Source organism: Felis catus, chromosome A3, assembly GCF_018350175.1.
Source record: "Felis catus isolate Fca126 chromosome A3, F.catus_Fca126_mat1.0, whole genome shotgun sequence".
In the NCBI taxonomy this organism is placed as follows: domain Eukaryota; kingdom Metazoa; phylum Chordata; class Mammalia; order Carnivora; family Felidae; genus Felis; species Felis catus.
This window is the reverse complement of record NC_058370.1, coordinates 58,352,421-58,378,414: the sequence shown is the minus strand read 5'-3', so window position 1 is coordinate 58,378,414 and position 25,994 is coordinate 58,352,421. Positions and strand designations below refer to the sequence as shown.

The 25,994-nt window shown below is 40.3% G+C and overlaps 1 protein-coding gene across 50 annotated transcripts in view; it reads left to right on the top strand.

Moving 5' to 3' along the window:
* MAP4K4 (mitogen-activated protein kinase kinase kinase kinase 4) overlaps positions 1-25,994 on the top strand; it is a 190,947-nt gene that overhangs the window by 71,916 nt on the left and 93,037 nt on the right. For all 50 annotated transcript variants that reach the window (XM_045054041.1, XM_045054047.1, XM_045054046.1 and 47 more), the window contains exon 3: positions 10,207-10,263. In XM_045054041.1, the coding sequence (XP_044909976.1) occupies positions 10,207-10,263 (57 nt within the window). The remainder of the gene's footprint in view (positions 1-10,206; positions 10,264-25,994) is intronic.

Sequence of the window (25,994 nt, the reverse complement as noted above, 5' to 3'; positions counted from 1 at the left end):
ATAAAGGGTTTGGTATTTGTTATGCTATTAAACATTCTTTTGTTATTTTAAACTAAAATTGCTTAATCTGGTCAGTTCAGTTTTTCAAGTAAGTAGAAGAAAAGGCAGTTGCAAATGTGTATTAAATGTTAATGATAGCTTGTTTGCAGAATCCCAAATCTCCGTTGTTTCAGATACTTTGATTTGAAGACTTGCCAGTGCCATGTCTTTTACTGTTAATATAAGAATTGATATGCTGACTTTTTTTCCTTTATATTTTCTGGACCCTTTACTCATGGTGCTTTTTTAATTTGCCAATCTCCCTCTTAAAACATGATTCCTCACACTTACTACTGTGGTCCAGACACTGGCTCATGTGTGTACCATACCATGGGGCTACTCTGCCTCCTTTGAAAGGAGCACTGCCCTTTTTAATGCAGCTTCACCAGGTGTTTTAAAAAGCAGTGCCCTTTCTTCCCAATTTACTTACTGCCCAGCCAAATCCCTCTCCTGCTTTGAAGTAATTATGCATAAGCTCTCATGGCAGTATTTCTTTTTTTTGCACTCTTTCATGTATATGTTCATCCAAATTGTCTCCACTTCTCAACATGAAGGTGCTTTTTGCTCCTTTGCTAGCTCACCTGACTGGAACTTGCTTGCTATCTGGCCAACACCCCTTCTACCCCAATTCTGTTCTAGAACACATCCAAAAATGACAGAGCAAGCATACAGAACCCAAGTGACGGGGCCTTCTTCAGAGGAGTCAGAATATTACCACCTTACGTAACGTTCCCTCGGGCTGTCACTTAATTACAAGGACAGGATAGTAATTGATGTTCATAATGATTTCCCTGAGCCATTAAAGAAAGTTACTTTATTTATTTAAAAAAATTTTTTTTAATGTTTACTTATCTTTGAGAGACAGAGCACTAGCAGGGGAGGGGCAGAGCGAGAGGGAGACACAGAATCTGAAGCCGGCTCCAGGCTCTGAGCTGTCAGCACAGAGCCCGATACGGGGCTTGAGCTCACGAACTGTGAGATCATGACCTGAGCCGAAGCCGGATGCTTAACGGACTGAGCCAGCCAGGCGCCCCAAGAAAAGTTACTTTAATGTACTCAAGATTTCAGGGTTTGGAAAGATTTCCATTCAGATTGGGCTCTCAAAGAAAAAAGATGTAAGCATCAGAATGACTCATTTATTGGGGATTGGGCACTAGGTAAAAGTTTTTACATGCTGTTTATTTTGACTATGATTCTTAGTGGAAGTTAAGTCTGTACATTCTCTGCTACTGAGGCATAATTTTCCTTAAAGGGATTGTTGTTCCAGATAAGATAGCTCCAACCTAAGAAAGGTATAATTCTATATTGAGGTCTTTAATTTTAAACTCTTGAGGGAATAGAAATTGCACTGTCTTCTTATTAAATTGCAAGTCTGCACCGATGTTATAACATGTACATATTCCTGTGCTTTCTCTGCCTTCCTGCTCTTCCATAGCCTGATCATGGAAGGGAGGAAGAGGCAGATAAACAGTTACTAAAGTGAGAAATATTAGTTACAAGCATGAGATGTGCAACAGTACAACCCTGCTCACCTCACACCAGTTAGGCTTTGGAGGAGTGTGATGGGAAAAGCAGGTGTTGATGGGGTCATGTTGCCATTATTCCTGCTCTGTTGTAAGGAGGGTTTTGAAGACTGAGGTGTTTCTTGAAGTGTTCTGAGCTGTCTCTTTCAAGTTAATTATGTGGTTCCTTATCTTAAATGGCTCACAGGGTGCTGTCTGGGTAACATGCCTCCCCACTTTGGTTGAATTTTGAAATTTTCACAGACACTTCCTAGAAAAGAGCACTGAGAAGTGGGGCCTGTGGTTTGGTGTTTATGAAACAGAACCAGTGAAACTGGTCTTTGCCTTTGGAGGTGGATGGATGTAGAACCTTAGAGTGGTAAGTGGATTGATTGCCCAGTGCAGGCCTCATGCCATTCACCATGTGGTCATGTGGGTTCATATTTGGCATTTAAAATAAGGAAATCTAAGGGGGAACATATTGGAATTAAAAATTTTTTAATCTTTTTTTTTTTTTTTTTTTTTTTTTTAGAGCAGTTTTAGGTTCACAGCAAAATTGAGAGGAAGGTACTGAGATTTCTATATACATTGCTCCTGCATGTACATAACCACCCCCATTATGATAGCCTGCACCAGAGTGGCACATTTTCTTTCCTTTTTTTTTTTTTTTTTTTACAGTTGATGAATTGACATGTCAGAGTCCATAGTTTACAGTAAGGTTGCTCTTGGTGTTGTTCTGTGGGTTTGGACAAATGTATAATGACTTGTATCCATCGTTATGGTGTAGTACAGATTAGGTTCACTGCCCTAAAATCCTCTGTGGTCCGCCTGTGCACCCCTCCTTCCCCTGTTCAGTTTTTAAATTGAACTATGTGTGATGTGAGTAAGATATCTTGGGGAGAGAACTGACACACTGGGGACTTGGCCTCACTAGTGTGTGTCCTCCTTGCTCTCTGGGTGTACTTTCTTGACTATTAAATCAGCTAGTTTGTTAACTAGGCTTGCCAGTCCTTTGAGCTCCTGAACATTTCAGAACAGAAGTTCTGTGTTTTTATTATAAACATAATTGTCACTTCTTAGAATTTACTTATTTTTAAAAAAATCTTCAAGTTTATTTATTTATTTTGAGAGAGAGAGAGAGAGAGAGAGAGAGAGAGAGAGAGAGAGAGAGAGAGAGAGAATGCAGGTGGAGGAGGGGCAGAGAGAGAGAGAGAGAGTGAGAGAGAGAATCCCCAGCAGTCTCCACACTGTCAGTGCAAAGCCAGATGTGGGGCTTGAACTCCCAAACTGTGAGATCATGACCTGAGCTGAAGTCAGATGCTTAACTGACTTGAGCCATCCAGGCACCCTGAATTTATAAATCTAACCTTCACACATCAAAACCCCTAGCTAAGATGATGAGTGCATATGTTACTGTCAGTAAATACTATATGAGAACGTGAATTTGGGCTTTTTAATACAAGCTTGGAAAAGTGATTTCCAAACTTCAGAACTCATAAGAATCACTAGAGACTGGCTTTTAAAAAGTCACGATTTCCTGTATCCCACTTATGGAATTCTCATGAATGGAGCCTGAAACTCTACACATCATGGGTGAAAGTTAGTGATTTTTGTAATTGAATTTTACATGCTTAAAAAAAAGACTTAACATCTCTCTTTCCCACAAGAAACCTCTTATACCTAAGATGTTACATCTGCATACCAACAAAACACCACTAAAAAACATTAAGATCAAGTAACAGCTTCCAAGTTGGCTAGGGAATGAGGAGCAGCCCCTTCTGCAGCAAGCACACGCATCACCCCATGATGGAATGTCCCCTTCCCGACTCAGTTAGATTGGCATCTTCTTGGTCCAGTGCAGTGTATGAAAACCCCCTTTTAAGGTCCTTGCATGTTTGGAGGGAGGTGATGCAGTTTGTGACACAGCTTCTAGTCCTGGGTGAGTCACTGAGTTCTCCCTCTTTCTTCTGGCCTGGGATTTGGACTATTTGTAGTTCAGATCTTAAGGGGTCCACATCTTGTCCTTTGGTGATCTTCAAGAGCATTAGGACAATCCTTAAAGGCCCCACTACAGCTTCTGTGGTGGGTCTACACTACTAGCCTCACAGCAATGGTCCCCTTAACAGTAGTACCTTTTGCACCTCGTACCATGGCAGAGCAATTTGTGTCACACTGTCCTGTTTCCTAAGTGTTTCTGATACAGAGTACAGTGTTTCTCTGTCACGATGTTAATGTCCCTTCTTGTGGATGTTTTTTTTTAACATCCCTCTAAATTATAAGCTCTCTGAAGGCGGATCCAGTGTTTTATCTCCCCTGGGAGTGTATAGGGCATGTCTTGAGCACTGGTTAAATATAGTCAGTCTTCAGTTTACTGAGCATTGATAGGTTTTACTATTAAGCAAATAGAAAGCCAGTGTCAGGAAGTTAATCTCTGAAGTTTATGTTTCAGGTTAAACTCAGCAGAAAGGAAAAACATTCTGATCTCCAGTATTTATTGAAAGAAAATTTATGGTGAGATAAAGGAAGGAAAAACAAAAGGCTGTTATCAGTTTTAGAAAGCCATGGATGAGGCACTCTGAATGTGCTTACATATGCCTTCAGATTCCCTAAAGAATTCCTTTGGGATGTTCTTTTGTTGACTTTTTCTGATTAATCACAGGAGAGAAAAGGCCAGGAATTGAGAATAAGTTTTCATTATTGGTTACTACATCCCCAGGTTTGATTATAATCACTTACAATATTTGTGTGTAGAATAGTATACTTGGCAGCTCGTATGGAAGTTGGTTTAATAGGGCGTTTGTGGTCCTTTCTGTTTTGAAGTTTACAGCCTGGTATAGGGTACAAGTCTGGGTGTGAATCTTAATCTGATTAACTTAACCCTCTCAAAGCTTCAGTTTCTTCTCTATGAGGTGGGGACGTCGGCACATACATATGTTGGGTTATATCAGGAGTAAATGAAAATGCATAGGAAGCACTTTGTTCACTACATGCCCTAAGAGTGGGAGCATCCTGGTGCCTTGTGTCCTGTTCTTACAGTCCTATATCTAGTATTAGAATGCTACCCAGGTGTCACAAGGGCCATGCTTGCTGTAGTTCAGGCTGTCAGTGTGCACTCTTGGGTTGTGGAGAAGAGAAAATATTTATTGTTCCTGAATTGTGTTTACTTACCTTTTAAAGTGTCATAAACCTAATAGAATTTTCCTCTCTAATAGTCTGTCCAGTTTCTCAGGCTGAATGAGTACAAAAGCTTTATGATTCTGTGCAGAAAGATGAGATTTAAGTAGGAAGCTCTGTGAGCAGAAAAGGAGCTGCTAAGTTGCAGTGCACGTCCTTGTTCAGGTCTGAGGTACTGGTGCCATACAATGACAAGGGTATGTGAGGGATGATTGGTGTCTCAGCAGCAGCATGACCATCCCCTAGGATAGGAGCCCTGAGTAAAGGACTCAGGCTTTCATTTCTTTGATTCAGTCACACTCCCTCTAAGTTTCCTCCTGTGACCAGAGTTTGTCTCTCAATAAACATATGTATTCATCAAACGTATTTTAATGGAGTCACCTGGGGTCTAGGTAAAGATTATGCAGCATGAGTTAGTTACCTGTTATTTGGTGATATGCCATCTTTTTCCTCTTGGGATTTAAAAGCTTCCCTTGACTGAATGCTGATCTTCTGCCGCTAGGTTCCTCATTGTGGGTTAGGGACAGACTTCCTTCAGTAGAGGCAGACAGACAGGCTGTCACAGTGCCCTTGCATTTTAAAATCTTGTGGTGTGTATGTATGTGTATTTTTCTTGGAACATGTATCATTAATGTAATGCGTATTTGCAGATACAAGGTGGCAATTTTGACTCTCTTAGAATCATGAAAGAGAGTCAGAAATTAGGGCATTTTCCTTAGCTTGGATGTCTGCCAAGAATAGTTTGAATTTTCCTTTTAAAAAAAGAAACATTCATTTTCCCCATTTACAGACCAAAAATGAATCAAATGCCTTGAAGTTTGCTTTACTGAAGGGGATAGGTCTGGTTAGTGTGAGCCAGTCTGACTTTGTGTGAAATAATATTTATTGCAGTAGCAATTTTAATTCCAAATCTTGCTAACCCTTTGAGGGCATTGAGGGGAAATAATTTAAGCTGTTTCTTTAAAAACAAAAAACCTCAATTGCAGGAATTTGACAAGTTGGTAGAAATGGTGAGTCCATCCCTCACATTTTATATAATTGTTGTAGAAAGGAAATTCTGCTACCGTTGTGTCTTGGGCAGCAGAATAATAAAACTCACCTTAGAGTTCTTCATCTGTCAGTAAGATAATGAATGACCTGCTTTGTTGGCCCTCATAAAGTTTTTTAGAAGCTACTAAGAAAATAGTTTATTGAATAGTATTTGGGGGCTTTTCTTCATTGGATGTCTCATTAGTGCATTAATGTTTACATGGTGCCTCATAAATAAAGCCAGGGGCCTTTAGTCTCTTCCTCCTGGCATTTTATAACACTGGATGGGACACCGCGTCCAAGAAATGCAGACAATAGGACAAAAGAGTCAAGTTTATAAATGGATGTTAGGTATGTATATTCAATACTGACCAAGTCATATACTGGGGTGTTTTAAGAGTGGATGATAGGGGCGCCTGGGTGGCTCAGTCGGTTAAGCGTCCGACTTCAGCCCGGGTCACGATCTCGCGGTCCGTGAGTTCGAGCCCCGCGTCGGGCTCTGGGCTGATGGCTCAGAGCCTGGAGCCTGCTTCCGATTCTGTCTCCCTCTCTCTCTGCCCCTCCTCCGTTCATGCTCTGTCTCTCTCTGTCTCAAAAATAAATAAACGTTAAAAAAAAAAAAAAAAAAGAGTGGATGATACAATGTAAGGGTCCTGTTACTCGTAAGTTCCAAATCTCTCCATGCACAGGCTAGGCATTTTAGTGACAGACACAATTCTGGATTCAGACTCAGGTGAAGGAAAGTGGTCATATTGGTCATCTTTAGGGAGCAGACTACATAAAGCAGCCTTTAAGAGACGGTATAGAGGTCAGCGTGGAATTCTATAGTAGATGCTATAGTAGCCTCAAACTTCAGTGAAATAATGCTTTTTCTTGTATTCTTGAGTCCCCAGCACAAGGCAGTTGGTTATGATTATGTGTATTTTCTCTTCCTATACCACTGAGGGCCATTTGTTACACTCTCGAGTGATGCCAAGGGAACATGGGTAGGGCTTCTCTGATGGGTGGGGGCATCTGACTTTTGGAGACTTAAGCTTATAGCTGAGCTACCCTAAGCGGGTTACTGTATTCTCTCTTGGTTAATACTGAGTAAATCACAGACAAATTTTTATCCTTTCAAACAACTCTTCCTATGACCTCCTTAGCACACAATTACATGCATATAGATGTTTAGTACATTCAGCCCCAGCTGTAGTTTTTCTCCTGGGACTGTTATGCTCACCATTTTGGTTCTTTTAAGCAAAGATGATCCATCTGAGTAGGTAATTATTTGTTTCAAATTTAGAGGTTGTCTTTTTGTTTGTTTCTTTAAAAAAAATAGAGAAGTATATTACTTTAGCACCCCACTGCCTTTCCTCATATTGGCCATGCCTTTTGAAAATGAGAAGTGGGCCTAACTTGACTAGGTAAGGTAGTTGCAAGGTGAATTAAGAGAAAAGGTTAGCATGGGCCTCTGGTGAAAGTGTAGAGAGGAAGACTGTCATGCGAGAGTCCACTATATGCCAGATACGATGGCAAGGGTTTTATGTATTGTATGCACTTTATTTATAACCTGTCTATTCTAAAAAGAACATTGGGATCCTCCAGTGATCCTAGGAAGCTTGTCAAAGTTAAGCAGCTTTCCCAAGGAAATGTAGTAATGAAGTGGTAGCAGAAAAATGAAAGCCCAATGCTGCCAGAGTCCCAAATTTCATTTCTTTCGGTGTTGTCTTGTTTCTTGAAAAGGAGGGAGACAGAATTCTTGGACAGTTTTCTGATTTCAATTTCAATTTAAAATGGACCTAATTTTGGAAGACCTGGTATGTGTTAATGAAGACTAGTGCCTTTGTGTGGTCCATCTTCTGACACAAATAATTGATTAGTTGTTAGGTCCTGATTCTCTAATCCCTTAGTAGGGGAAACTCAAGTTCTTGGTAAAGCAAATACTAAGTGAATTCATAACTCTAAGGTTTTATGCCACTGTCAGACTGCTAAGTCTTTTTTTTTCTTTTTTAAAAAATGTTTATTTGAAAGAGAGAGGTAGAGCACATGAGCAGGGAAGGGACAGAGAAGAGAGAGAGAGAGGGAGAGAGAGAGAATCCCAAGCAGGCTCAGCGCTGTCAGCACAGAGCCTAGTGCAGGGTTTGATCTCACAAATCGTGAGATCACGATCTGAGCCGAAATCAAGAGTTGGACACTTAACCGACTGAGCCATCCAGGCGCCCCTGCACTATAGTTATTCTTCATGATAAACCTGTGATTTGAGCATCACTCTTACCCCTTTTATACAGACAGGAGACTGAGGCACTGTTATGTTACAGAGTGGAGGACATGAGGTGTGGACACAGTCTTGATGCTGGAGTCCATACTCTGGATCACTATCCTGTAGCTTTAGGATCTTGCCAATGCCCAAGACATGAAGGACAACTAAGTTTCCTGTGTGTTAATGCTTAGCACAGAGCTGGGGTTACAAAACTTTTAAAAACGACTGAGGTTAGGGGATCCTGGGTGGCCGAGTCAAACATCTGACTCTTAATTTCAGCTCAGGTCATGATCTTTTGTTTTGTGGGATTGAGCCCCATGATGGGCTCTGTGTGGACAGCCCCAGGGCTACTTGGGATTCTCTCCGTCTCTGTCTGTCCCTCATCCACTAGTGTGCACACTCTCTCTTTGAAAATAAATAAACATTAAAAAAAAAAAAAGACAAGTTACAGATCCTATGACACACATAGGCAAAAATTTTAAATAAGTGATTCAGGAATGGACACTATCAAAAGATACTGAATCTTGGACAGACAGGTAGTAACAGATGGCAGTCAAATCAGAAATATAGGAGCCCATTTAATGTTCATAAATTAGAACTTTCTTAACACACAATTGTATTCCACGCCGAGCATCTCTGAGATGGAGCTTCTATAGATGTTACATGACTTCTTAGATCATTTTGTGTGCCTTATGGTAACATACATATAGGGCAGCATTTTTATTCAGGATTGTGGGTTATGTCGCTTTTAATGCAGAAAGAGTGCCAGACTGTGGAGGAGAACTGTGTGAGAATGCTGGGAAAGGTGTCTAATGGGGTACTGACGCAGCAGCTGAGGTAGCGGTTCAGATCTTTTGAGGCTGGGTATGCTGGAAGAGCATGCTGGTGGAATGGTAGCTGGGAAATGGTGGAAAGGGCAGGAGGTGTTGTTTCTTGGATCATGGACCAATGTGGGATAACCCTTCTTGTCTCAGAAGCAGAACTTGAGACTGAACTGCAGGTGTATGTGTTGTGGCAGGTGGTGTCCCCACTTTTGAAGACCAGAAAGGTAGTTCACTTTGGAGGAAGGTGGTGATGTCTGCGGATTGGTGAGAGTTGGGTTGAGGTTCTTGGCCTATGGATTTTGTCCTAGTTTCCTGTATGTTGTTATTGTGCACTTACTGCTCATGAACTGCTCTGCCATTGCAGGAATCCATGGTGTCCCAACCACATACTGTTGAGATGTAATTGTAGTACAGTGTCATTTTCATGGAGTCGTTTTGTCCTAGATGTAACTTGAGTTCCTGGGTAAGCTTTCCAGACTAAATGGAGAGCTTCCCTCAAGTTTCAAGTTCTAAAGTTCCTAACTGTTCATCATGAGACCACAAGAGAGACAGGCTCTTGGGAAATATGGGGACATTCTTTGTGTTTTACATTTGTTGCAGACCATTGTTCATAACGCCCTGAAGTAGATCATGCTCAGGATATCTGGGTAGCTCTATGTTACTCGCCGGAGAAAAGGCCGGCAGAGCACTGCAAAGAGTGGATGGAGAAGCACAGGACTGACAGGAATTAAATCCATTCCTGTTCATCTGGGTGAGAGGAGAATGACCTCACATTGGTTTGAAATGCCAGGGATAGAAATAGTGGGTTTTAGGTCCTAAGTCAGGAATTATACTATAGCTGTAAGAAAGCACTCTCTGTTTCTGCATCATCCCTATCTCCCTCTGTTCTGGGTAATTATTTTCCAACGTCTCTACCTTGGGACTGCAGGAAAGCTTCAAAGAAGACTCTCAGTATTACTTTCATAAAATCAAGTAATGGGTCTTGAGAGTATACTGGGGAAAAATGACTTTTCCATCTTTTGACAGTAAATACCTAGAGGTTTTTTGGGTCATTTCATTCTTGCAGGATGTTAAGAAAGAAAAAGTGACTATCCTGTTGTATAGAAGAAAATATTAAGTTGCTTAGATTGAGAGGTAATGATATGTAAATTGAACCCAAGACAGAAAGAAGGAATTGATGCTTTATCAAAACTCAGTTTGTTCTACTACTTGTTTATTAAGTGTGGTTCATTGGTATTACAAACCGTATTGTTCTATTGGAGAGCATGGGACTAATTTCATTATCACTTTTGAGAAAAATTACAAAAGAGATGATGCATTGAAACTTCAGCCATTCTGTTGTAATGATCATGCAAAACAGTGGTGCCAATTGTGTTTCTTTTTTTCTGTTTTTCAGGGTCGACATGTTAAAACTGGTCAGCTGGCGGCCATCAAAGTTATGGATGTCACTGAGGTAAGATTGAGGCACAAATCTATCTATCTATCTATCTATCTATATCTATTTATGTTTTTATTAAAAAAATTTTAAAGTTTATTTTTGAGAGAGAGAGAGTGAGAGCGAGAGAGAGCACAAGTGGGGGAGGGACAGAGAGAAAGACACACACACACACACACACACACACACACACACACACACACACAGAATCCAAAGCAGGCTCCAGGTTCTGTGCTGACAGCTCAGACGTGGGGCTCAAATTCACTAACTGTGAGGTCATGACTTGAGCCAAAGTCGGGTACTCAACTGACTGAGCCACCCAGTCGCCCCTTAAAAAAATTTTTTTTTTAAATGTTTACTTATTTTTGAGAGAAAGAGAGAGTGAGAGTGGAGGAGGGGCAGAGAGAGAGGGAGACACAGAATCTGAAGCAGGATCCAGGCTCTGAGCTGTCAGCACCAGAGCCCGACACGGCTCGAACTCACGAACTGTGAGATCATGACCTGAGCCTAAGTCAGATGCTTAACTGACTGAGCTACCCACGTGCCCTGAGGCACAGATATTTTTAAAGAAATCATTATATAAAAGACAAGATTCCCCTGTCCCTCCAACCCCCATTGTAAGAGTATTGTTCTGTTTGTAGAATCGATCTTGAACAAATTACCCCCCTGTGACATTGTGGGTTTATAAGGTCCAGCAGACTAGTTGGTTTAAATTGTTGCAGATGGTCCCCAAGTAACTAGGAATCAGTAGCATTTTCTTAAAAAAAAACAAGGGGGAGGGGGTGATGTCATCCTTGGCAATTTAATGGACCATAATTGGAAACATCTTCTCTAATGGAAAAGAAAGATTTGAGAAGGGATCATGGAGGTCACATGAATAGGGAGATTGAGGGGTGTGGGGTAGGGGAAAAGCTTCTCTAGGGTATTAGGCCACATTTGGGCCATTTCTTTTATTTTTAACATGGGGAAAGAAAACAGATCCAGCCAAGTTCCCAGAGGTTTGAAAACAGAAACATCTGCTAGAATGCTGAGCAGATTGTTGGCAAAATTTAGTAGCAAAAAATAGTTCTTGAAATGGTCACATGAGGATTTACTCTGTAGCTTTAGATGGGAAAGAGGAGAGTTTAACTCAGACAAAAAGTAAGTGTATGTGTTCTTGTGTGTGTGGATGTATATATATGCATAAGTCTATATTTAATTTTTAAAGATAACCCTAGATTGTAGTGAACTAAATCCATCTTACTTTAAATTATTTTTATCTGAAATTTTACTTTTCATTCTTGTGATTGCTTCTGACTTGCCTAATTGTAAATGAAATTTACCATCATAACATCACAGATTCTAGAGTTAGCCAGCAGCTGTGGGGATTTGGGATCTCTTTAAATCAAGCTATATCTCCAAATCTGGGGTTGATCTAGGGAGACAATGGCTAAACTGATCTCAGGTGTGCGATATTGAGTATTGTAAAGAGGTTTCCTCCTCAGCCCTATTCTCTCTTTGGTCTCTAAGAACATGCTTATCTCCACTATAAATATTTGTTAGTAAGAATAAGAAAATATTGTTGTCTGTGGGCTACGGGACATTTGAAGACGTAACATTTTATGAGATGGCTGCTCTTTTTCTGTCAAAGAAAATACTGAAGACTTTATAATAAAAAAGTACCCGTGGACTATTCTCTTGCTAGAGTGACCCTATCTTGGTGTACATCTTAGGGGGAAATTGGATGCTTTCCAGTTAAATGTTATTTTTAAGATTATAGAGTGGTGAAAGGAGCAGAAATTCTAACTTAACTGTAATTTAAATACAATAGTCAAGTTATTTATGAAGTGCCCTCTGTGAATGGAATGATGGATGGCACCTTCCTGTCAAGCATCCGTTCCTGCTATTGTGCATGTTGCCGGTGCTGCACTGGGAAATGGGGTAGCCAAAGCCTATACTTTTTGGCGTTTGTTAACATACTTCCTGATTTGTGTACAAGCAGACAAGGTGCCATTTTAAATGTAAGCTTTTGGAATTTTACGAAGCACTTTGAAAGTCCTCAGGATTGTGTTTCTTTCCTCACTTCAGCCTGTGCTGCTCTGGCTGACAGAGCTTTTGTCACCAGCCAGGCTGTGCTCCCTTCCTCATCTTCTCTGTAGAGATCCTCTTCCTCTAAGCTCAGCTCTGATTATAACTGTGCAATATGTGAACACTCTTTTAAAAAAGGTGTAAAATATAGGAAAATACATTTTTTAAATGTTTATTATTTATTTTTGAGAGAGACAGAGTGTGAGTGGGGGAGGGGCAGAGAGAAAGGGAGACATAGAATCCAACATGGAGCTTGAACCCATGAACTGTGAGATCATCACCTGAGCCAAAATTGGACACTTAACTGACTGAGCCACACAGGCGCCCCTATAGGAAAATATTTTTAAAAGTTAAATCCTTATTTACTACCTTACAATAACCACTATTGGTGCTTTGGTTTGTTTTACTCATCTTTTATGAGCATGCCTATGAAACACATATCTATGTGTGTAATAGATGCTTTTGTATTCTACTTTTGAATTGTATACAAAAGGTACTTCCTTGCCTGTAAAATCAGGCAATGTTGGACAAATGCATTTTCAGGACTCCTTTAAAAATAATTATACAGAACCCATGTATTCAGGTAAAATGAAAACCAGATGGTGAGTCTTCAGAACAAATACAAACCCAATCAGCCATTTACCATATTGGCATCTCAGTAACGTTTCTTGTGTGTTGTTCTCATACAGTGACCTCTGTGCTATAACTTGGGGCACAGTCAGGGCTCAGAGCAAGTAGTGATTATGGATAGAGGATGTCATGCAGCTGGCACCCTGGAAAACATGCCCTTGCTACTCCTCACATCAAGAACTTCCTAGCTCTTGTAAAGTTTTGGGCATTGGCCTAGGGGGGATCTGGGAGCAGGCTGGCATGAGGGGGAATTTGCAGCTGAATTTTCTGGTTTCAGCTCCAGCAGGAGGGGCTGTTGGAGTGGTCCTTTTGATGAGAGCAGGCTTCTGTATGGTTTCTTTCTGTCTTTCTTTTTTTAAGTTTATTTATTTACTTTGTGTGGGGAGAGGGGGAGGGACAAAGAGAGAGGGAGAGAGAGAATCCCAAGCAGGCTGTGCACTGTCAGTGCAGAGCCCAAGGTGAGACTCGAACTGAGGAACTGTGAGATCATGACCTGAGCTGAAATCAGGAGTCTGACGCTCAACCCACTGAGCCACCCAGATGCCTCTGTATGATTTCTGACTTCTACTCCATTTCTACTCAGGAGCAGAAAGTGTGAATGCTTATTCTTCAGGAAAACAATAGATTTGTCCTGACTCTTGACAATTTCCTTAGGTGAAATTGAGAGGCAGTTACCAGGGTACTAGTTATTCCTCAGGCTCAGAAGGCCAGAAAAGTAGTAGGTGTGGGGAGGTAAATGGTCTAGCTGCTCTTCTCCCCAGCTGTCAGCTGTTGGCATCCCTGAATGAATGTGCTCTGGGCTGGCTGCACTGAGTCCCTGTCACCTCTGTACTTGATTTTGTGATCCTGGACAACTGAGCCAACTGAGAATTCGGATTGCACCCTGAGGTGAAGCAAAGGTACTGTGTAGGAAAGTGAGGGGCCTGGATGGGAGGTGTTTATTTGTAGAAGATGTTCAGATCTCTCTGTATTTCTTCTCTTCTCAGACTTTAACAATCTTAAGAATTGACTATCTTTAGGGTTTTGAAGGGCTTTTTTTAAAGAAAGCTTATCATTTCTCAGATTGGTTGTGGGAAGGGTTTAAGAGCAGGTTAAGGATATGTTCAAACTGGAGAAGACCAGGACATGAGATCTATAATGTGGTGTTTTTGTTTTTGAGGTAGTTATAGATTTGAAGAATTTGCAGAAAATTACATAGGGAGTATATAGGGAGGTCCCATGTATCATTCACCCAGTTTTCCCCAGTGCTAACATCTTTATAACTGAAGCCCTTGCACAAAACCAAGCAAGGCAAACAGTTGTCTCACAACTTAAGGATTTGACCTGGCCTCCAGTGTGTGGTTATAGCAAACAGGCCTGCACCATTACGCAGTGTCTGCCTGCATGGCTTAGAACCAGTGCAGGCCACTGGCATTTGGCACTGATCCACTCCACAGAGTTTGTTTAGAGTTCCCCAGTTTGACATGCACGTATGTGTTTTCAGGGAAACTTGATTGAATTGGTTGTTTGAATTCTTGATAAACCCCTTCTTTTCAATCCTTGTGTCTTAATTGTTGTTATATGTGAGGGGCTGGTACTTTGTTTCTTGCAGTTTGGGGATATCCCATTATTTTGAGTTAATGCTCTGGAAGATAAAAAGGTGAATTAGCTAGACCAGTAATTCTCAACTTGGGGCTCATAAACTCTTGGAGTAGGATTTATCTCTGAGAAATAAATTTTATGTTTTCATTTTAGTAATTTCCCCCAAACTTTTTACTATGAAAATGTTCATAATTACAGAACTGTTGAAGGAATGAACACTCTCTCCTTTGCTTAGATTCAATAGTTGTTAACATTTTGTATATGTATTACTTGTGTATTGTTGTGGCACCACAATGACCCTTCACTTGTCCATACCTGAGTGTACTTGTCTTAAAATACAGTCTTCCACATAATCCTAATACCACCTAAAAGAATTAAATAATGCTTTCAGAATTTCTCCTGATGTTCAGTCTGTATTCAGATATCCTCAAGTGTGCCAAAAATGTTTTTACAACCATTTTTTCAAATCCTAGTCCTGCCAAGGTTTGCACATTACATTTGGTTATCTTTTAACTCATTTCTTCATCCATTCCTCTGTGTCCTCCTGGCCCCTCCCATTCTTTTCCCTCCCAGGTATCTGATGTTCACTCAAGTTTGAAAACGCTTACTTTAACGGAATCTTAGGAAAGAAGCCACCCCCGCATATTTACGAGTGAAGATTTCTAGCTCAGAGACACTGGCACCTCTTGCTCAGGAGTACATTGCTAGTTAGATTACAGAGATTAAAACCCAGATCCTTGATTCTCAATGAGCCTTTGAAAGTAGTCACAGTTTCAAACATTTGGTTCTGAGTAGGCTTGTAGAAAGACCTGATTTGATCTGGACCTTAAAGAATGAATGGATCTTGACCATTTTTCTCCTTTCCAAAGTTTTTTAGCAGATCACCCAGAGCAGACTGTTTTTTTTTGTCTTAAGATCAAAATGTTTGTGGTTGGTAGTTGTGACTTATTCCTTAGAGGACAGGAAGATGTCGGGCCTGATGCCCATTGGGGGACAGGAAGCCAGCCCGCAGATTTTATTGAATACCCTCCATATTCTTGCACTATGTTCTAGGGATGTGAGAATAAAAGGTATGTAAAAACACAGCCTTGCCTGGAATAGCCCGTAAAAACCTAGCCTCTGCCTATCATCAAATTGAAGAGGCAAGAGCCACAGAAACAGCCCAATGCAAAGCAGCATAGATCATATCTGGTAGGTAGAACAGTGTTTGAGCACCATCTGAGCTAGGTCCATGAAAGAGGAACAGGACAAATTTCTTGCTCTTAAGGAGTTCATGCTCTGACAGTAGGGAGCAAAACAAACTTACTCCAGTGACAAAGCAAGGCCCTGTCAGGCTTGACAATTTTCTCTCTTTTCATTTGGAGGGGAGCACAATGTAATGAATGTGCTGTTCTTGTCTAGACTGAACATAAGAACAAAAGGAAGCAAGGGAGAGATCTCTGTGGACTGTGTGACCTATTGTTCCATCCTGTTGTTCTTCAGAGTCCAGTTAAATGCTGCAGGCCTTACAGCTTGGTACTGGCTTCTTCCATTTCAGGCAACGGGTGGCACTTTCTCCCTGCCCTTCCATGGCTCTGGCCCACTCACCGTAGCATCGCTCACTGAGGGTTGTCAGGAGAAGCCGCCTGTGCATCAGTGAGACCGTGGGCAGCTGTCAGTTTTGACAGCAGTTGTGTGTCCTCCTCTACCTCCCTCCCCCACCCCTGCCCCAGTTAGTCTTTCTTTCTTTGCCTTTACTTTTTACCTTTCTTCACAAGCTACCTTCTGTCTCTTTGCTACTGAGAGAAAAACTGATGTGCCAAGTTTATGGCATGCCAGATTTCTTATCTGGCATTTTCTTACCTTTGATAACTTCTGACTTAATTTAAATGACCTTGATCCTAGATTGCAATTCCTAATTAGGATTGTTTTCCTTACTCAACTTTTCTATAGATAAAGATCACAAGTTGTATCTCTTTATTATTATTATTATTATTATTATTATTACTATTGTTATTAATACTGGTACAAGTCTGAAGAAAAGCTCTTAAATCGATTAAATTTTGATTTATTTTAATTAAAAAAGCATGACAGTGATTTTGAGAACTAATAGTTCTATCCTTTGTATCCTCAAAGAATACAATAGTATTTCTCAGCTTTATTTTCATTATCACCTCCTGAAGAAGCCTTTGCAGATATTTTTTCCTAATCACCCTTTGTGAAATTTTAAAGTGTCTATACATCTGTTTATGTACTGTATGTATATCTTTATGCCCTATACATAAAAATGACTTAAGCTTTTTCTCTTCCACCTCCAAAAATCACATTTCACCCCTGTTGGGGAGGAGAATGATACCACCCAAATTGAGAATACCTGGTATAGAATAAGATAAACATATGACCTTAGACAAATGAGCTAGAGTAAGTATTGTGCTATTTGTAGTATTTTCTTTTTTTAAAAAAATTTACCAGATACTAGAACTAAAGTGATAAAGAAGATCTACTCTCTGGGAAAGTATAGAGTGCATGAAGTGCTAACACATTTTTTTTTTTTTTTTGACTTGTGCCAGGCATTGCATTGGGTATGGTAAAGGCACTTGCTTGAATTCACATAGCAGACTTTGAGACTGATAGTATCATCCCCTCTTTCTAGAAAGAATGAACAAAGGCTTGGACTTGTGTCCAAGCTTTTCTGATTGTAAAGCTTGCTTCTCTTTCTTTTCAATCTATCCTTCTTTCCCCAAAGTAATGTGGAGGGCAAAGGTTGAACTTCTCAACAAATAGGTAACTGTTGAAGTGTTTTAAAAATAACTGCTGATGGTGATACGACAGTGAAATTTTTTAAAGGATTAGTTTTTGTTTTTTGGCAGAGATAGAATGTGTTTCTATTTTGGATTAATTCGTTCTAACTTAAGAATGCAACTGGATTTTACAAAATACCAAAATTCTTTGTTCTTATCTATTTAATAGGTAAATAAGCAAAGGAAGATTAAAACTAGGTCAGCTGTATACCTCAAATGTTTTGTCTTTCATTTTGAAAAGCCTTCATTTTATTTATGGATGATAATAGTTGATACCCAGAAAGGCAGTTGACCTGGTTTCATAGCTTGTTGCCAGAATAGCATCCCAATCTTCTTTTCATTGCCCTGAGATATCTCTAGTTCACATTAGGAGCATAGTATAGTGCTGTTCTGTAGTTGTCTTCTAATGTAGTAGCCAGTAACAAGTTGCCATGCCTTGTGAGTTGTAGGAGCTCAAATCTTTGGTGAATTGTATAGGATGGTCTGTTTTTCGTGGATACTTGGAGAAACTTATAATAGATCTACATTATTGTTTTCATTGTCCAAGAACATTATAGTAATATATTAGAAATAGAGGACTCTTGAAGATATGATCCTATTTTATAGCATTCTCAATTTTTGTAATATTAATAATCATAGATGTTATACATTAGTCATAAATAAGTTAAGATCTGCTCCTCACACTTAAATTTCATCCAAGGAAAGAAAATAAGAGTGTTTTAAAATTATTAGTGTTTAGAAAAAGTTCGTTTTTGGGTTTTATTTTTAGAATTGCCACTGAACTAACACAAATGATTTATCTTTTTTCTCCTCTTTCCTATGAACATAAATTTGAAACCTATATATATTTTTCAAGGTGAATTTATAGTTTATGAGCCTCATAGAAAGTCCGACTCTGTTATATTTAATAGTCATGTCCTGGCTTTTACCCCAAGACAGTAATAACACCCTTTGTTAGAGTAGGGCCTAGAATGAAATTTAATAAAGTTTTTGGTTTCCTCATCTGTAAAATGAAATAATAATTCCTGCTTCATAGGCTTTTGTCAGAGTTAGAATTCTAGAATAGATATAAAGTCTCTAGTATATTAATTTTTTACATAGTAAATGAGGGTTTCTTTGTTTTCTTTGCTGGGTTAAAGATACCAAGATAAAATAACTCACTTTTGCTGAAGACTTCTGTTACTCCTGGACTTTGGTTACTATTGTTATTCTCCTTTGATATTCATGACTCTGTTCTTTCTGTATCTTTCACTCCTGAAGGTTTCTGCATCAGGTGGCTTCTTTGTCCCCTCTAGTTATAGGCATCTCTGTCTGGTTCTTGGCGATTGCTTTTGTCCTGCCCTATGAGCAGTTTTCTAGTGCTCTTTTAACGACTGCCTAGGGAATAATTTCCATGCATTCATTTCTTGCTTCTGTTATTCTGTACTAGATTAGAAACTCTTTATAGGAAGCTAACTCTTAGGATTCTCATAGCCCTTCTAGGCTTATGACAGAGCCCTTCACATGGATGATGCTTAGCTTACTTTGCTGTTTCTAAAGAATGTCCTGGTAGTTTTAAAGATTTTTTTAATATTTATTCGTCTTTGAGAGAGAGACAGAGACAGAGCACGAGTGGAGGATGGGCAGGAAGAGAGGGAGACATAGAATCCAAAGTAGGCTCCAGGCTCTGAGCCGTCAGCACAGAGCCTGATAGGGAGCTTGAACCCACCGTGAACCACAAGATCATGACCTGAACCAAAGTCAGCCTAAGCCTTGAGTTGGACGCGTAACCATCTGAGCCACCCAGGCGCCCCTGTCCTGGCAATTTTAATGGAGAATTTCAGAAAGTGTTACGGACATTGACATAAAATATATAAAGATTTCCTCTTGTAAATTAGAGGCAGCTCTTAATAGGTGTGTACTAGTATATTTTTATTGTATTACTGTACTTTAAAATCCTATGTCTTCTCTCTTGCTTTGTGGGATAGTTTTAAAAAGGAACAGAGAAAAATGTCATTCATTCTTACCAAAAATATGACAAAGTACTAATCACTTTGGCCAGATGCAGTTTTGGTTTATTTGGGACTGGAAATGGCAAATGTCAACCATAGTTTGCAGGGTTTTTTGTTTAATTTTTCTTAAATGCTCTTCATGAAGTTGCACTAATTCATTCTTTAAACCATTCCTGAACACCTGGTCTTTTTAATACCTACTATTCTCAGATCTGGGGTGAAATAGAAAATTAATTATGCTCTAGAAGGAGCTATTCTTGATCTATTGGTTAAACAAAACTTGCTGTGAACGGGATGCTCTTTGTGATTGTTAATGAGCACTCTCCATGCAGCTTCCATAATTTCTTAGTTTAATTCCATTGTTTAATGAATCAAAAGCATTTTTCTAAGTAAATAGTTGAATAAAAAAGTCACCCAGCAAATTCTGCATAACTTAAATTGCCAGTTTTAAAATATGGGCCCTGGGAGCACCTGGGTGGCTCAGTTGGTTAAGTGTCCTACTCTTGATTTCTGCTCAGGTCATGATCTTACAGTTCGTGAGATCGAGCCCTGCATTGGGTTCTGTGCTGACAGCGTGGAGCCTGCTTGGGATTTTCTCTTTCTCCCTCTCTCTGCTCTTCCCCACTCATTCTGTCTCTCAGAATAAACAAACATTAAAAACATAAAATATGGACCCTATTCTTTTAAAAATCTCATCTTCCCTCTCCACCATTTTTTTTTTTTTGGCGGGGGTGGGGGGGCGGCTATAAGTGAAAAATCTTGACATCTCCCTTCCTGTTTCCATTCCCAGCAAATTTATTGAAAAAGGTGTGTTGGAGGTTCTCAAGACCATCCTCAGGTTTGATGATTCACTAGGAGTACACAGGACTCAGCGTGTAGTTTTACCCTCAGTTGCTATTTATAGTACAATGGAAGGACACAAAGCAAAAATAGCAAAGGAAAAAGTTGCATGGGATGAAGTCCAAAGGGAGCCAGGTATAAACTTCCAGGAGTCCTGTCCTGCTAGAATCCTATAGGACATGCTTCATTCCCCCAGCAGTGAGTTGTCATGTGAAGTGTTGTTGCCTGCCAGGGAAGCTCGTTATAGACTCAGTACCCACATTTTTTATTTGGAACTGGTCACATAAGCACATCTGTCTGGCATGTACCAAAAATTTCAGACTACAAGCAGGAAAACAGGTGTTCAGCAATAAACTACATTCTTTATTCAAACCATCTAGGAACAGTGAGCTACTCTTATCAGTTCTAGGAGTGGGGGAAACCCTCCTGAAATCCAAGGGCCAACCTCGCAAGGAGGCCATTCTAGGGATAGTGTTCTCAGGACTTGGGACCAGACTCTTCTGAACTCTGCATTCATTTCTCAGCGTCTCTAATTGGGTGTCTAATAGCCCACACTTAACATATGTCATGTGAGCTCCTACTCTTCCCCCATAAACCTGTCTTACCTGTAGCCTTGCCCTTTTTCAGTTGGCATTCCCAGCCTTCTGTTTGCTTGGGCCAAAAAAGCCTTGGAGTCCTTGGTGACTACTCTTCCTGTCATATATACTCACCTCATTTGTTAGGAGATCTGTTAGTATATCCTTCCTTCAAACGATACCCAGTTTCTGTCAAAATAATCATGGCCATTGGTGGATAGTGGGAGGGAGTGAGCCACAAGTTAATAACTGTTGAATGTAGATTATAGATAGGTACAGGAGAGTTTGTAATCCTGTTTTCTAAACTTTGGTGTATTTGAAACTCATAACAAATTATAACCATCATAAGAAACGATCACACACGTGGACCTGTCTGCTACTACTACCACCACCCTGTCCACCCTTCTTTTCTCAGCATGGCAGCTCGGCGATCCTTTAGAAATGTCTGATTGGAGTCTTTCACTGATTCCTTACTTAGCTCAGAGTAAAAGCCCAGGCTTTCAAAGTGGCCTATAGTACTTTGCTTGATTGGCTCCCTGCCCTGTTCTGTCTCAGACCTCCTCTTCTACTTCCCATTTGCCCTCCTCCAACTATACAAAACTGCTCACTCTTCCTCCACCTGCCAGGGAGCTCCTGCCTAAAGACCTCAACACCTCTCACTTGCTATTGTTTCCTCCCCTGGAATGCCATTCTTTCAAGACTATATGGCCCGCTCCCTTACCTTCCTACTCTTAATGCCTTTATCTTATTCTTAGTTTTCCAGTTCCATACCACATTGTATAACTGGCCTATGTATTATACTTAGTGTATATCAACTGCCTCTATCATTACTCTACTCACCCCTCTCCCCCAGGAACATAAACTCCATGATGACAGGGATCTTTGTTTTTTTTCAGTGATACATAATCCCAAGCACCAATTCAGTGCCTGGCATATAGAAGGCATTTCACGAATGGTTGTTGAATGAACAAATAGTGCCAGTGCTGGGACACATATTAGAAATCTACTAGAGTGCCCCTTCTTTCTTTTTCTGTGTTAAGAACCCAAAGCTCAAAGAAGTTCTGTATAGTTGGTTAATGATTTTGTATGAGTGTGTGTGTGTGTGTGTGTTTGAGTGTACACATACGCTTTTGTTTATGAAATTATTTGAAAATTAAGCTTTTAATAATCTTTTGTATATCATGAGATACCCTTTTAGATGTGGTAAAATGGTAAAGCAGGACAGGTGGAAAGAACAGATTTGAAATATCCTGTGCTCATTTCATTTGAAACACTTCATTTTTTAAAACGGTAACCCTTTTTGGGGGGCGCCTGGGTGGCTGTCATTTAAGCAACCAACTCGGTTTTGGCTCAGGTCATGATCTCATGGTTCATGGGATCGAGCCTGCATTGGGCTCCATGCTGAGCTTGCTTGGGATTCTCTCTCTCCCTTTCTTTCTCTGCCCCTCCCCTGCATGTGCATGCTCTCGCTCTCTGTCTGTCTCTCTCTGTCTCTCAAAATAAATGGGGCTCCTGGGTGCTTAGTCAGCTAATCATCTGACTCTTGGTTTTGGCTCAGGTCATGATCTCACAGTTTCATGGGTTTGAGCCCCATGTGGGGCTTAGGATTCTCTGTCTCTCTGTCTCTGCCTCTTCCCAACTTATGCTGTCTCTGTCTCAAAATAAATATATAAAAAACTTTGAAAAATAATAAAAATAAAATAAACATTAAAATGGTAACTTTTTAAAAAAGAACTCCTTAACACCCGTGCCACCTACGTTTTTCTAAATTTAATGCCAATAGATGCTGTCCAGTTTAAATTCTGTTTGTAGGTCCTACGTATAAATTCATAACCTAAACTAAATTGCCCATATAATAAAACTTAGTGGAATTTCTTGTTTTCTTACTCTGTTAATGTCCGGTGAAATCTATGGTAAGAACATACAGTGTCTTAAGTTGCTATGACAATGAAAGAGCTTTTAGAATAAAAGCTTTAATTGTTCAATTGGAGAAACCTCACTGTTCCCCCTCCCCTCAGCTTTATACCCTGAAAGAAAGAAAGTGAGAAATCTCTAGTGACAGAATTCCCTATCTTCTAATTATTCTGACTTTTGTACTAACTATAGAAAAGAGTGTTGACTTTAGTGGGAATTATCTAAAGCAAGATTAGAGAGGCAGCTATTTGATCAGCTAAGTTTTTAGCATCCACATCTGCAATATTGTGGGTGCATTACTAATCCATACATACATGGCCCTGAAACAGTGGAGGAAGCTAGGCTCTCTCTACCCCAAGGTGGGGAAACTGCTTTGACAAAAGAGCAGACCTGAAAGAGCAGCCTTTCTTCCTATTATTCCCCATGCCATCTCAGCTGTGCCACAGATGGGACTCAATCCCCTGGATTTTTAACTCTATATGCTGATGTGCCATGACGAAGCCTAAATTATATTATAACTATAATCCTGCCTCAAAGCTTGTGTTTGTTTTAATTGTTCATTTTTACAGATTCAAATTTGTCCCTTTGAACCTTGGGCATTATGTTTGTTCAGTGTATGTTAGAGGTTTTCAGTGATCTTTAGGATCATTATAATCATTCAGCTTCTATTCAAAACCATGGTGAGGTGAAGGAAATTGATGTGCTGTCTCCTCTCCCTAGTACTCACTGCTGCTAATTGGTCTCCCACTCTGATGCAGAGTACAAGCCCTGACTAGGCGGAAACCTGCCTCTTAACCCAGACTGCTACTGTGATCTGTGATCTGATGGTTGTCACGGTGTCTGGAGGCTCTGAAGTCCAGTAGGCTTTTCTCCTGGCCTGGGAACCCCATGCCAGTTTTCCTTTATCTTGTTTCTTTTATATCTAGACATTCTCAGATACCTTTTTTTTCCTTTGTCCTTAATATATATACCTGTGCTGTAGCAATGTATTTTCAGGTTTGGAAAGGTTTGGAAGAAGCCACTTCTCAAGGGTAACTGTGTCTACTTGCATTTGTCTGTATGTGAAGTATGACGTGAATACAGAAAAAGGCATACATTATAAGTTCAGTGAATTTTCAAAAAGTGAAAACATCCACTCATGAGCCAGCAACTGGATCAAGAAACCGAACATTGCCAGCTCCCCAGGAGTGCCCCTTGTGCCCCTTCATTCCTCCCCAGAAGTATAACCACTATCCTGACTTCTAACACGAAAGATTATTTTTGCTTGTGTTTGTACTTGGTATAGACGGAACCATACGGTACGGTTATGTCTGGCATCTTTCGCTTTATGTTTGTGAGATCCATTTATTTTGCTGCATAGGGAGATAGTTTTCTTTATTTTCATTTCTTTTATTATTCCAGTGTGTCCCACTAGTTTTTAAATGAATACATCACATCTCTCCATTTGGGTTGTAGAGCTCGCCATGCAGCCTAGCACCATCTTGCACATAGTAGGTGTTGAATTGACTTGGTGCAGAAATAGAAGGAAATTTACCCAGTGTAGGAACTTCTCCTTTAATAGATACATGCTGAGGTCCGTATTATGGGGAAAACTGTCACTTCTTTATTTCTCATGTTTGGACATGATTAAATATTTGACCTCTACTGATTTAATATTATTTGTTTAACTAGTTGCAAGAGTCATGAGAAGGAGTGGATAATGTGCTAACTTTTGATGACTGCAAAGAAAGTTATTACTTAGGAACTTTCAGAACTCCTGTCTTCATTAGAGTCAGAATTTTTTCCACTGTCACAAGTCTTCAGCAGAGTTTTCTCTACGGCACCCTTGGGGATTCTTATTTGGCTTGAGTCTTTGAAGTGATGTCATATTGCTCTTGAGTCTCCATCCTGTTTGTGAGGCTTGTTAGCTTTTCTGCTGACCTTGCTGTTTGGAACATGTCCTCCTTGCCTCCTCTAAGGTGGTGGAGGTTTGGGGTGAAATAAAGATAGGGAGGTGAAACCCAACATAAAATTCCAAGCAAGCCTGTGTTCTTGCCCCACCCTATCCTGCCCAACACCCTCCCTACCTTGGTTCCTCACATATCTTCAGGTGAGAAATCTCTCAGGGTCTATTCATTCTCATTTCTACAGGACAAGGATGGTTTAAAATCCACAAAGTCTTTGGTGTGACATTCTGTCATAACTAAGAGAGCAGCAGTAACAGTAGTAACTGTTAGAATGAGGGAATGTCATTATGTGGTATTTCCTGATGGTGAATCACCTTCCCATGAGTCCCCAAATGAGAAGAGGGGTGTGTTTGAGAAAAGAGTGGATGAACACTTGTTTGTCGCTGTTTCACTTTTAATGCTCTTGGGCTACATCGAGTCTCCTCTCACTTTTGTTCACTTATTGAAGATGCTGGATTTTTTTCCCTTCTGAGGCTAGAACTAAAGAAGATTCCCTGGTTATTTGTTCTTCCTTAAGTTGTTTAGAAAGAAGATGTTTTTGTTCAATAGGGGAAAGGAAGAAAAAGGTTGTTAAGACAAAGGAGATTAAAATTTGGAATGGCAGTGTGAAGCAGCAGCCTCTCTGGGTCTTTGTGAGAACCATGGTCATACTGGACCTGGTTCCTCTGTGTGACTTAGTACATTGGAGTGCTATTGCTCACACAGTTCCAGCAGCCTTTTCTTATGTTTTCCCTTCCACCTTCCACCTTCCCTAACATGGCACTTCTTTATGATAGCTTGAGTAAGTAGACCAACAGTGTGTCTTGCTATATTTGTATAAGTGCCTTCTAATGGTACCGTGGTTCATAGGGAGTGTGTGTGTGTGTGTGTGTGTGTGTGTGTGTGTGTGTGTAGGGTGACTGTCATTATCCTTTAGTCCAGAGACAAAAGGGTCAGGAAAGTGGTAACATTTGTGGTCGATGCATCTTCATAGTGAAGTCCAGGAAAGTGAATTGTTGCTTTCAAGATAAGCCCCTTGCCTTACTAGTGATTATAGGTTCTAGTTATTTTCCTCTGTGTGTTTTCATTTTCTGCATGAGGAGGATGGGGAGTAGCTGCCCATTTCTCCTCACTTTGCTAATAGAGTTGGAGAGAATTTGAGATGAGTGCTGTATGGTGTTGGTGCAGTGTGTGTAGGGGTTGTGGCCTGGGAGCTAGCTCATGGAGGGAGGTTGCTGGCTTCTGCAGACAGACACAGGGACTCTGCATCTTCCTCTTAACCCATGGAGACCGTGGCTGTGGCCCCCGCTGTGGTTTGAATACAGCAAAACTTATAGCTGATGTTGCTTCAGGTAAAGCTGAGGTCATCACAGACGGTGAATGTTTTCTCAACTACTCTTGTCATGTTAGCTTAGAAGTTCAAGGTCTTTGGGGCCTTTTTGTTTT